The 12,391-nt window shown below is 44.0% G+C and overlaps 1 protein-coding gene across 2 annotated transcripts in view; it reads left to right on the forward strand.

The window, feature by feature from the left end:
* The window catches only part of med16 (mediator complex subunit 16), a 53,874-nt gene extending 42,082 nt beyond the window's left edge, over window positions 1-11,792 (forward strand). Inside the window, exons 12-15 of one of the 2 annotated variants that reach the window (XR_013578485.1) lie at window positions 6,041-6,233; window positions 10,130-10,342; window positions 11,114-11,197; window positions 11,486-11,792. Coding sequence is in view for 1 of the 2 variants with exons in the window: in XM_078555772.1 (XP_078411898.1) it covers window positions 6,041-6,233; window positions 10,126-10,342; window positions 11,114-11,197; window positions 11,486-11,612 (621 nt within the window). In the remaining variant the exon portion in view is untranslated. Of the gene's footprint in view, window positions 1-6,040; window positions 6,234-10,125; window positions 10,343-11,113; window positions 11,198-11,485 lie in introns of both variants that reach the window. The other variant, XM_078555772.1, reaches the window with a different exon arrangement.
* Window positions 11,793-12,391: the final 599 nt, after the last annotated feature.

A 12,391-nucleotide genomic window follows, 5' to 3' on the forward strand; every position in this document is an offset into this window, starting at 1 on the left:
CTCTCAACTCAGGCAACCCTTCTGCCCGCACAGCGCTTCCGGGCCCGTGTCACGCTGGGCTGGCCTTAATTGGCCCACCCATGTAAAATGGCGGCGTGGACCCATTCGGGAGTTAAGTGTTTCAGATCAACTGTCCCATCTTCCTGTGTACCTTGGCATTCCAGTGATTGACATCTCATTACCTGCAATTGCTGTTACAATAAGTGCTAAGCGCTGTAGATCTCCTGCCTCGTCTTACTTAGCATTCTAATGACTGACACCTGTCTACTTCTAATCACTGGATTCACACCCGCTGAGAGCTAGTCTAGACTAGTTTTTGCTGTGCTCTTTGCCTAGGTTAATATATGTCAAGTATCCCAGTAGCCTCAGCTTTACAGGCTCCCACCTGTAGACATTTTCATGGCTAAAACTACTACGGCTGTCCTGCTACACCAGCAAACACCTAGGTTATCCTTGCTAACAAATGAAAAACACCTTGTACACTCTAACAGTGGTCTTTGACCGAGCCCAAAATGGCCAATGACATCACCATCCTTGCTCCTCGCCTTCCTTGTGCTGGGCAGGCACTGACTTGGATTCGCAGAGAGCTTGCTATACCATTTGGACCGCACTAAGCCCTATATACCTAACCCCACCCTGGTGGTTGCCCCCCTTTGGCTGAGGGCTACATTCTCCTGTCTTAGGCCGTGGCTCCCCTTTCTCAGAATTGCCTCCTCCTCCATACGTATTGGCACGTTGGCAAATGAGTGGGTCTTTCGTTATCTCCTCACACTGAGGATTGTCAGGTACAGCAGCAGCATTAACTGGGCTATAATCAAGGCTTGGGAGATGATCCTAATCCACAGTGGATCTGTATGTTGAGGTCCCAGTCCCAGAAGTCCTCTCACCAAATGGTATCGTCTATTTGGTCTCTATCATTATTTATGCCCTTGCTCTTTTGTTGCAGTGTATAGTAGGCCCTGTGCGCCCTCTGAACTGCTTCCCATATTACAGTAAGGTGTTCGGGCAGAGGTGGAATTGGGTCGGAGAACTGGTCAATATATTGTGTTAGGTTACCCTTCATATCCTCTCGGATCTGCATGCTAACCATCTCTTACTTGTGTGTGTCCACCAGCTCCACCCTCCCCACCTGGGCTGGCACCTGCAGGTGCAAACATACTGTGTTACTGGTCAGTGGGTATAGGCATTCCTGCTGTGGTGTAGTAATACAATATCTCCATTTTCCTAAGTATGCGACATGAATTGATTCCATGGTAGCCCAGGTAGTTTCCATTGTACAATTGACTGTTGCATTAAACCCACACCTGGCCTCTTCCATTTCATATCGATGGGGGCACATTACTGAGGAGGATCCTACACTACATCTGTCTAAGGCAGTACCTATCACGTTCCCATCTATTTCGAATGGTGGTATGTTGTGATATCTTACATAATAAGCCCCTCTAATTATCCCTATATTCTCCACCCTGTATAACGTTCTACCTGGTGTCAGTTCTGTTAGCACAGAGAATGCCAGGACCGTGCCAAGCAACATACTATTTTTCATGACACACTCCGCATCGATTGGATATACATGTACCAGATCTCTGAGCTGACAACTGGTCATTCTTCCCCCTGTCTTTCTGGACAAGTTGGTCAGTTGGTCATTTGTAATCCACAGGGGTACCTTCCCCTCATGCATTTGCCTTAGATTTTCTCACGTCTGCTCGAGCACCCATGATCCAAAGGTATTTCGGGCTGCTGTCTGTGAGATGTTTTGCCCTTCATTAATTTATTCAGGAACATTCCGCTTATGCCCTACCAATATGGTTGCCAAGGCCTGCACCGTCCAGGTCAGGTCTTGGTCCATATCAAGTTGTCCGTCTTGGACTCCCTGTCCCTTCTCTAGTATTTTCTTGAGTTGGGTGCTTAATTTGCGGACCTTATGGCCCACCGAGGTCAAATCAACTGAGTTTACAATTGAGGTCCCTATATTGAATATTGTGGTGCTGTCATTCACCAGGCTACACTTTCCCCATCCTTTCCTTGGAGGGGGAGCCTTTGCATCCCCGCCATTATACTGGGCTGCCTGCTTTAATACTCGCTTTACTAGTGCCGTATACAATGCCTGGGTTTTAGCCGAGCACCACAGGGGTAAGGCGATGCCTGATATATTTAGGACCACGGGTACCAGTTCATGGTGTACATTATCATACAATACATTGTCGTCTTTAGTTAGCACAAGTCCATTCTCAGACCCAGGACTTAATTACGGAAAAAGTAATACGGTTTGTTCAGCCTCCAGCTCAGTAGTCGCAGATGTACTTGGAACAGTGGTAATAGCGGTGGGCGGTGTTGTCACCTGATGATCCTGTGGGAAAATCCGCCACATCCCGTCGGCCTGACCCTGCAGTCCTGTGCTTGCGCACATTTCACAGCCTTGTTGGTTGACGCCTGGGGAGAAAGTGGGTTCAGGGTTCCTAATGCATTGGACCCTTATACAAGTTTCAGTTAGTTGTATCCTGCAACTAATGCATACTGTGGCCTGGCAGGTGAAGTTCAGGCAGTGTACCCTACCTCTGAACCACAACGTTCTGTGTTCAAGCCCTGCTCTAGGGCTTGAGCAGAAAAAGCAAGGCTGACACTCCAGTGCAGTACTGAGGGAGTGCTGCACTGTTGGAGTGCTGTCTTTTGATGAGATGTTAAACCAAGGGCCCCATCTGCCTTCTCAGGTGAATGTAAAGGATCCCATAGCATTATTTCGAAGAAGAGCAAGGGAGTTATCCCCGGTGTCCTGGCCAGTATTTATCCCCGTATCAACATCACAAAAACAGATTTCCTGGCCCCATTGTTAACCGCATTTGTTTGTAAATGTTAGTGGAATACAACTGTTAGTCTGTGATACCAACACAACCGAAGCAGAATGGTGATTAGTGCCGAATTAGAAATTTTGGGACCACAACCATAACAGTGGTTGGTTTGAGCTAGCCCAAGCTCATAACCTATTGAATCACAGCAGACAGAAGACTTTCACTGTGTCAGCCTGGGCTGGATAGGAATGCATGTCCCAACATAATGTGTAACCCATCTATCCCGTCTCCCATACATATTGGTGCCAATATTTGGTTGAATAAGCTAAACACAGTGATTTCTGAGCAATATGTCATAGGTCTCTCCTCTCCATTTTCAAAACTAGCCAAAGAGTTTAGACTGGCAACAGGAGTCTGCCATATCCAGCATTGCCACACTATAGGTGACCATCGGTGCCCTGTTCCTTTTAAGGGGACCTCACATTATAATCTTCCTATTTGCTGGATTGATCAAGGCTCCTAATTCCCCTAGGCGGTCCATCCCGAGGATGCTTCCTTCTGTAGTCTTACAAACCCATATCTGGGTGGGGATCATGAGTCCTTCCATTTCTAAGAGGATAGTTTTGCTCTGTCTTGCCTGAATTTGTGTCCCCCCCATTCCAGATATTGTGATATCATGGTAGGTTTAAATCAGCAATTGAGACGGACGCTCCAGTGTCTATGAACATATTGCACTGCCAGTCCCGTAACGGTGCTTCAACAAACATTCGGGGGGGTGGGGGTGGTCCTTGGTCTCGGCACCTATTATGGGGGTCGGTGCCTCCTATTTACTTTCGGTCAACCCCTTGGACAGTCTGCGGGCCTCATCTGCGGTCAAGAACTTATGCCCTGCCCCGCTACCAGACGCCTGCTTTGGTCCCTGCCCTTCTTAATTTTTTCTTTGTGGATATTGTTATTGGGGCTAGCTTGACTGAGCATGGCGGTGACTTGGGTTACCTCGGCCCTCTCATATCGGGGGGTGGATCATCCTCTTCATATTCAGCTGCCTCCTTTTCGATCTTGCCCCAGCCGGCATTGTCTTCACTATCTGAGAGTGGGGATTCATTCATACCACTGCCTCCCAACCTTTCCCTTTGGCTTCCTGTATTCAGAAATTCACTCTCCACCATAGCCCCAAGAACTAATTTGTTAAGATTACTACTCCATTCTGCACCTTCTCTCTCTTTTGACCCTTCCACCAGGCTTTCTGTTCTTCGGAGGATTCGTCAGGGTCCCATCCTTCCTTCTGCATTTTCTTGATTACCACCTTCTTCTGGTCAGCAATGAACCTAGTTATGGATCCTTCTGATCCCCAATCCAAATCCCTGTTCCCTTTAGCTGGATCCGCGACAGCCACTCCTTTTCTGGGTTCTGACCTCTGTGTGGTTTTCAATCCTCACCGGCGCAGTTCTGACCCCAAGTTCTGACCTTTCTGCATGGTTTTCAATCCCCACCGGCGCGGTTCCAACCCTTGGGTTCTGACCTCTGCGCGATTTCGGGCTCTACCAGCATGGTTCCAACCCTCTCCCTGGCGCTTTTATCGCCCTGATTCCAATTTGATTCTTTTGATACTCGCCCACGTCAGTCTGTTCAAGTTAACTGCCCTTTGGGTGGTAAATTCAAACACTCACTCATCTTGTAATGCAGCCCTTGTGACCTGATGCAAGTATCCTGCCAACTATGCCAGTTGTTGCGCTGAAATCACACTTTGTCGACTCAGATACGATTTACGATCGTTTATTCAGGCAAACGCAGGGAGAGCCTGTTTTAGTCAGTCCAATCCAAGTCAGCATCTGCCCTCTGACTTGTTAGATTGTCTTTTATACAGTTGGTCCCTGTCCTTTCGTGACTGCGGATGTGTTCTTGGTCACATAGGCTCACAATAGGTGTTAGTGTTTCAGATCAACTGTCCCATCCTCCTGTGTACCTTGGCATTCCAGTGACTGACATCTCATTACCTACAATTGCTGTCACAATAAGTGCTAAGTGCTGTAGATCTCCTGCCTCATCTTACTTGGCATTCTAATGACTGACACCAATCTACTTCTAATCACTGGGTTCACACTCGCTGTGAGCTAGTCTATACTAGTTTTTGCTGTGTCCTTTGTCTAGGCTAATATGTGTCAAGTGTCCCAGAAGTCTTGGCTTTACAGGCTCCTACCTAATACCTTTTCATGGCTAAAACTACTACGGCTGTCATGTTACGCTACCAAATACCTAGGTTACCCTTGCTAACAAATGAAAAACACCTTGTACATTCTAACATTTTAAAGGAAAAGGAAAGCATATGGAAAGCAAGTAGCAGGATATCTGGGATAATTAGATATGATGAGTTACTGTGGTCTGTTTCAGCTTTACTATATTTCCTTGGAAATTTAGAAAGGAATTTGTCAGTTTTTCCTACTTTTTTCCCTCATTCCAGGAGCTTCCATGTCTAGGGAGAGCAGGTTACATAGACTTGCATAGAATGTACATCACATCAACTATTTGGCCTAGCTAATCCATGCACGAGAGCTTTCTCCTAACCTTGTATGCCTTTCCTTCTATTCCTTTCTCCCTCATGTTTATCTAGCTTCCCCTTAAATGAATCTATCACATGTGCCTCACTACTCTTTCTTGAAGGTATATGAGGTTGACTATGTCTGAAAGTGATGGGTTTGATGAACCAAATAGTCTTTTCCCATTGTACTCATTTTCAAATGTGTGTACATTTTGTTCAAATCACTCCCACCTGTTATACAAGGAAAATTATACTTATTGAGTATTTCCTTCTTATTTTTCGATCATCAAGTTTTAGCAATCTCCTGGAAACTTTTGAGTCAAGTCAACCCTTTGAGCTGTTCCAGTGACCTTAGTTACAAAGGACACATGCAACCTCTCAGAAACTCTGCTAGTAATTGAGAGTGAAGATTTCCCAGATGATAGCATCCTGAGGCCAGGTGGCTGTGGAGCAGCTCTTGAGCTTGTCTGAAATCACAGTTCCCTGTTTCCAGTAGTGTCACTGGGAATCTGGGGTGGAGTTGGTTGTTTCCCCATACAATGTCATCAGAGCAATCCAGAGGGAAGGAAAGAATACTTAAAGATCACCAAGGCAGCATTAGACTTACTCTATAAAATGTACTAGTGACAAACAGTTCTCCCCCACCATACCTTGCCTTTTAGCACCAATGTGTAGGTTAGTGTCTTACTGATATCTGAATCTGTATTTTCAGGGTTCTCCAGTTCGCCCAGGATTTAGTTTTCTCAGAGATGGTACCTCACTTGGCATGCTCAGAGAGCTAATGGTTGTGATCCGAATATGGGGTCTCCTTAAACCTGGCTGTCTGCCAATATACACTGCTACATCAGACACTCAAGATAGCATGTCCCTACTCTTCCGACTACTCACCAAATTATGGCTTTGCTGTAAGTTCAAATCCTTTGCCTGGCATACTTAACCAGGTTTATTCAATTTATTTCTGACTGCAATAGTAGCAACTTGTATGTAGTATTTGTATAAGATTGTGTTGGGCTAGAGGGTGATCATCTGTAAACATTAGATGGAGGTCACCTTCCATTAGCTGAGATAAAAGCAAAAAACTGCAGATGCTGGAAATCCAAAACAAAAACAAAAATACCTGGAAAAATTCAGCAGGTCTGGCAGCATCTGTGGAGAGGAGCACAGTTAACGTTTCGAGTCTGCATGACTCTTCAACAGAACTAAGGAAAAATAGAAAAGGGGTGAAATATAAGCTTGTTTAAGGGTGGGGGGGTGGGGGTGGGACAAGAAGAGCTGGATAGAGGGCCAGTGATAGGTGGAGATACCAAAAGATGTCACAGACAAAAGGACAAAGAGGTGTTGAAGGTGGTGATATTATCTAAAGGAATGTGCTAATTAAGGATAGAAAGCAGGACGAGAAGGTACAGATAGCCCTAGTGGGGGTGGGGTGAAGGAATCGAAAAAGGCTAAAAGGTAGAGATAAAACAATGGATGGAAATACATTTAAAAATAATGGAAATAGGTGGGAAAAGAAAAATCTATATAAATTATTGGAAAAAATAAAAAGGAGGGGGAAAATCGGAAAGGGGATGGGGATGGAGGAGAGAGTTCATGATCTAAAATTGTTGAACTCAGTATTCCGTCCAGAAGGCTGTAAAGTGCCTAGTCAGAAGATGAGTTGCTGTTCCTCCAGTTTGGGTTGAGCTTCTCTGGAACAATGCAGCAAGCCAAGGACGGACATGTGGGCATGAGAGCAGGGTGGCGTGTTGAAATGGCAAGCGACAGGGAGGTCTGGGTAATGCTTGCGGATAGACCATCGATGATTACTTCGGTGCTGCTTCATGCTCTCGTCTGGACCTGGAAAAATTTGTTAATTTTGCTTCCAATTTTCACATGGTCCATCTCTGACACTTCCCTTCCCTTCCTTGACCTCTCTGTCTCAATTTCTGGTGATAGACTGTCCACCAATATCCATTACAAGCCTACCGACTCCCACAGCTACCTCGACTACAGCTCCTCACACCCCGCTTCCTGTAAGGACTCCATCCCATTCTCTCAGTTCCTTCACCTCCGTCGCATCTGTTCTGATGATGCCACTTTCAAAAACAGTTCCTCTGACATGTCCTCCTTCTTCCTTAACCGAGGTTTTCCACCCACCGTGGTTGACAGGGCCGTCAACCGTGTCCGGCCCATCTCCCGCGCATCCGCCCTCACACCTTCTCCCTCCCAGAAACATGATAGGGTCCCCCTTGTCCTCACTTATCACCCCACCAGCCTCCGCATTCAAAGGATCATCCTCCGCCATTTCCGCCAACTCCAGCACGATGCCACCACCAAACACATCTTCCCTTCACCCCCCCCGGCAGCATTCCGTAGGGATCGTTCCCTCTGTGACACCCTGGTCCACTCCTCCATCACCCCCTACACCTCAACCCCCTCCCACGGCACCTTCCCATGCAACCGCAGAAGATGCAACACCTGCCCCTTTATGTCCCCTCTGCTCACCGTACAAGGGCCCAAACACTCATTTCAAGCGAAGCAGCATTTCACTTGCACTTCCCTCAACTTAGACTACTGCATTCGTTGCTCCCAATGCGGTTTCCTCTACATTGGAGAGACCAAACGCAGACTGGGTGACTGCTTTGCAGAACACCTTCGGTCTGTCCGCAAGCATTACCCAGACCTCCCTGTTGCTTGCCATTTCAACACTCCACACTGCTCTCATGCCCACATGTCCGTCCTTGGCTTGCTGCATTGTTCCAGTGAAGTTCAACGCAAACTGGAGGAACAGCACCTCATCTTCCGACTAGGCACTTTACAGCCTTCCGGACTGAATACTGAGTTCAACAATTTTAGATCATGAACTCTCTCCTCCATCGCCACCCCCTTTCCAATTTTCCTCCTTTTTGTTTTTTCCAATAATTTATATAGATTTTTCTTTTCCCACCTATTTCTATTATTTTTAAATGTATTTCCATCCATTGTTTTATCTCTACCTTTTAGCCTTTTTCGATTCCTTAACCCCACCCCCACTAGGGCTATCTGTACCTTGCTCGTCCTGCTTTCTACCCTTAATTAGCACATTCCTTTAGATAATATCACCACCTTCAACACCTCTTTGTCCTTCTGTCTGTGACATCTTTTGGTTATCTCCACCTATCACTGGCCCTCTATCCAGCTCTTCTTGTCCCACCCCCCGCCCTTAAACCAGCTTATATTTCACCCCTTTTCTATTTTTCCTTAGTTCTGTTGAAGAGTCATGCAGACTCGAAACGTTAACTGTGCTCCTCTCCACAGATGCTGCCAGACCTGCTGAGTTTTTGCAGGTATTTTTGTTTTTGTTCCATTAGCTGATGTTGGATAAAAATTGGCATTAGACTAAAACAAGGGGATCCAATCAAGGAAATCTCTTTCTGAAATTTTAATCTGGAAAGTTGTTATAGTTGCTTAGGATCATCAGCTGTTTAAAGGAAGGACTGGCTTAGTACATATTGTTGCATTATGTCCTGCAATGCTATAGTTCCAGTGTGTGTTTTGCAGATTTGCTATAAGCATTACTCAATTACAGCATAGTTAGCCAAATAAATAAACCTGAACGTTTTTTTTCTACTTATAATTACAATATGAACACTTGCACACTTGTTGCCTGATGGAAAACCGCAGACTTAATTGTGGTATATTGTGTTTCCTTAAGTGGATGTTAACTTGCAGTCCTGTCTACAGAAATAATTGAGAGTGTAACTCAATATTGAAATGAGAACTGCTTATTCAAGAATACAGGAATGCTTCATGTTGAGGTCTTACAATAGCTTTACCTTTTGAGTGTTTCGTGAAATATGCCCTGCAGCTAATTTAAAAAAAATACGTTCTGAAGTTTGAATGATACAGCAGTGAATTTGGAGTGATTTGGTATGGTACTTTGGCATTGTAGATTGTACATCCTTAATTTGACTGTTGCTCAGACTGATGTGATGAAAGGCTGTAAGGGTGCAATCTGAACTGGATCAGTACATCTTGTGAGTATTGGTCCACAGCATAAGAGACAGCAGAAAGAAAGCTGGTATAGGCCAAAGAAAAATTGACAGTGGAGTGGAGAATGGTCTTCTGAAGTTGAGATGAGGTCACCATTGTTGGGGTACAGTAAGAAGCATCTAGCTATGATATACTTAAATTTGAAGTATTCCTTTAAACGCAAATAGGTTAACTACCTTGGAACTTTGTGATAGTTTTAGCTTCTCAATTGGATACATGCAGAGGGTACATACACTCACTGACCTGACACATGGAGGAGTAGAAATGGTGATCAATAATCCTAGTTCTTGCCAACTTTGTTTATTACCGAGTTTTGTATTTTCACTAGTCAAAAGGAAAATTCTCTTGCCTGGTAGCTTGTGCTGCCTTCCAGCCTGTTGGCTAGAGCTTTGAATCCCAGCATTGTATGCAACTAAGACCTCCCTGTCACTATTTATAGATTCTTGGAGAGGCTTTTCAATGGGAGCACAAGACTGGTTAATGCCCAATCTTTTGCAGAAGAGGAGCTCGATCAAATCTAACATTATTGTAATTATAATCACCCAAGACTGAAGTCTGCTGTGCAATGGCCCAGCTGGTGGGGTTTGCATGGCTAATTAGAAGGGAAAAATAAGAGTTTATTGATCTTGAGTTCTTTTAATAAAGTTTTCTATTGGTTGTTTTTTTGATTATGACTCTGGCATGCTTTGAATGCACAAAGAAACCCCATTTGTGGCTTAATAAATTCATGCAAAGTTGTTAGCCTTTTGAAAAGTTTAACACATTTCCTATAACACTTTTTTCCAGGTAGAGATGAAAGCCATATGACTGAACCTGATGACAATCTGGTTGATGAATGTTGTCTGCTTCCCAGCCAACTGCTTGTTCCCAGCATGGACTGGCTACCAGTGAACGATGGAATTATTGGCAGGTTACAGAGCAAACAGCTACTAAAGCTGCAGTTTGGAAAGCCAGTCAGTGTACCCAGTCACTTTGCAACCTCTCAGCTTGATATTTTTGCAAGGTAATTGTCCTGTCTTGCTTGTTAAGACACTCCTGGTTCTTCTGACCATTTGCTTTAGTGCCATTGTGAATGACTTTGCAAACTTCAATATTAATGTGTAAAAATGTACTAATTAACACAGAAGAAGTTTCATTGAAAACAAACTTTTAATTTTTGTTGATCTAAAAGTTATTTTCTTATATATCATCTTTTAGTGTGCGTTCGCTTAATGACTGCCATAGCTAAACACTGAACTGCCTGCGGGCAAGACTCGGAGGTAGCATTGATGGTCAATGAGATTTTTGCAATGTAGACATTTTCCTTGATTCCAGTTGATGTTTTTATTGAAGTTTGGAAATGAGCTTCCCTCTCGGGACAACCTCCTTTTGCTTGGTTAGAGATATAACATTCCAGAATGAAATCTTGCACTCCCCCCAAATGCTCAATCAGCATGCTAAGCATGGAGAGGAGGATGCAGGCTACGTAGATCAGTCAACGTTCAATAACAACCTTTTTCTGTCACAGTCTTAGAAACATGATAAAGGTCTATGTCTCAGGCTGGAGGGCAGCCACCTTTAGTAAACTCTGTACTGATAAATACATCTGCAGCCTGTTCAGAGTAAATATTGAATCCTTTTCACTGGTCAGACTGAACAAAAAATGAAGCACTATAATGGGTATAAACTTTGTTTTTCTAGATAAATCAATGTATGTTAATAAGCCTCCATGTATTTTGTGATAAGTATCTTGTGTGACTACTTTATTATACTTTTAACTTCACATTATGTACAGATCACCAGGATATCAGAAAATGGACAACTTAAGGAGACTTAATTTAGGAGTATGTCCAACAGAAGAAACTAAATCCTGTACCAGGTAAGCAACAAATAAATGAGAAGATAACAATTTATATATTGTCCAATTGCAAGGTACATATGCAACTGAGCACCCTTTAATGTGTGCACCACTGTGCTTGATGCACTTTTATTGGTACGGGAAGTATGCTTTTGTGATGTGTAACTCTTGGCATTGTAATAAACTAGAATTATTACATGTTGAGTAGCCCACTAGATCTCCACACCTTGCTCTAACCATGAATGCTTACCCTGGAGTTTGGTATCTCGGTTAGATCGTGATAACTGAAACTTACTTTCTTTTAAACAGATGTGGGTGCAACACCATGCTGAAATCGCCAAACAAGTCAACTGCAGTTAAACAGTGGGAACAGCGGTGGATTAAGAACTGTCTGTGTGGGGGGCTTTGGCGCAAAGTCCCCATTAGTCTATCCTAAATAGTCTTTGTTACAAGGACAAATAGAGATGAAATATGCATTTGGAGATAGCTGTTGGAAAATTATCGAAGGTCAAGGATTCAGATGACCAGCTGTGTACATTCTGTAATTCTCTCGGTCGAACATTTTCTAAGAATTTTAATAGGATTTCTATTATAATAAATGGCCTTTTTTCATTGAGGGCTTAGACAATTTTTTGGCTATTTTTCTGAGTTCTGCTTTGCTTTTCTTTTACTCCACCCCCTTCCCCCTGCCCACTTCTCTCCTTTGGAGATTGACAGCCTCACTGGGTTACAGTTTTGATGGGTGTTAATTGGCTTCTGGTATCTTGCCCAAGTCTCCATTATTGATAAATGTCCTATACAATGACTGTCACAGGTTATTTTCCTGTGGTGACGTTGCAGTCAAGCCTAATACCTGCGGGGAGGGGGGGAGGTGGCGGGTGGGGTGCTACTGGTGATTGCCTTAGGAGCAGGAGCCCCAGAATCCTGGACAGATTTTCTTATAGACTCTTTTTAAAGAAAGAGGATTCCAATCAGGTGAACGTGGAAACATTTGAGATTCTGAAGTTGGGGCTGCATGTTTTTTTTTGTTAAACTTTGAAAAGTCTCAAAGCAGTTATAAGTCCCTCGTCCATTTTAGTGAATACTTGGAGCGAAGCCCCATGCAGTTTATGTAACCAATCTTACTTATTCTTGAGCAGCATGAGGACTATAATTTGTTTCCACTCCTCAGTTCTGTAGATGTCACATGTCTCTACTGCCATCTGATATGGACAC

This window comes from Cetorhinus maximus, chromosome 13 (assembly GCF_964194155.1).
Source record: "Cetorhinus maximus chromosome 13, sCetMax3.hap1.1, whole genome shotgun sequence".
NCBI classification, from domain to species: domain Eukaryota; kingdom Metazoa; phylum Chordata; class Chondrichthyes; order Lamniformes; family Cetorhinidae; genus Cetorhinus; species Cetorhinus maximus.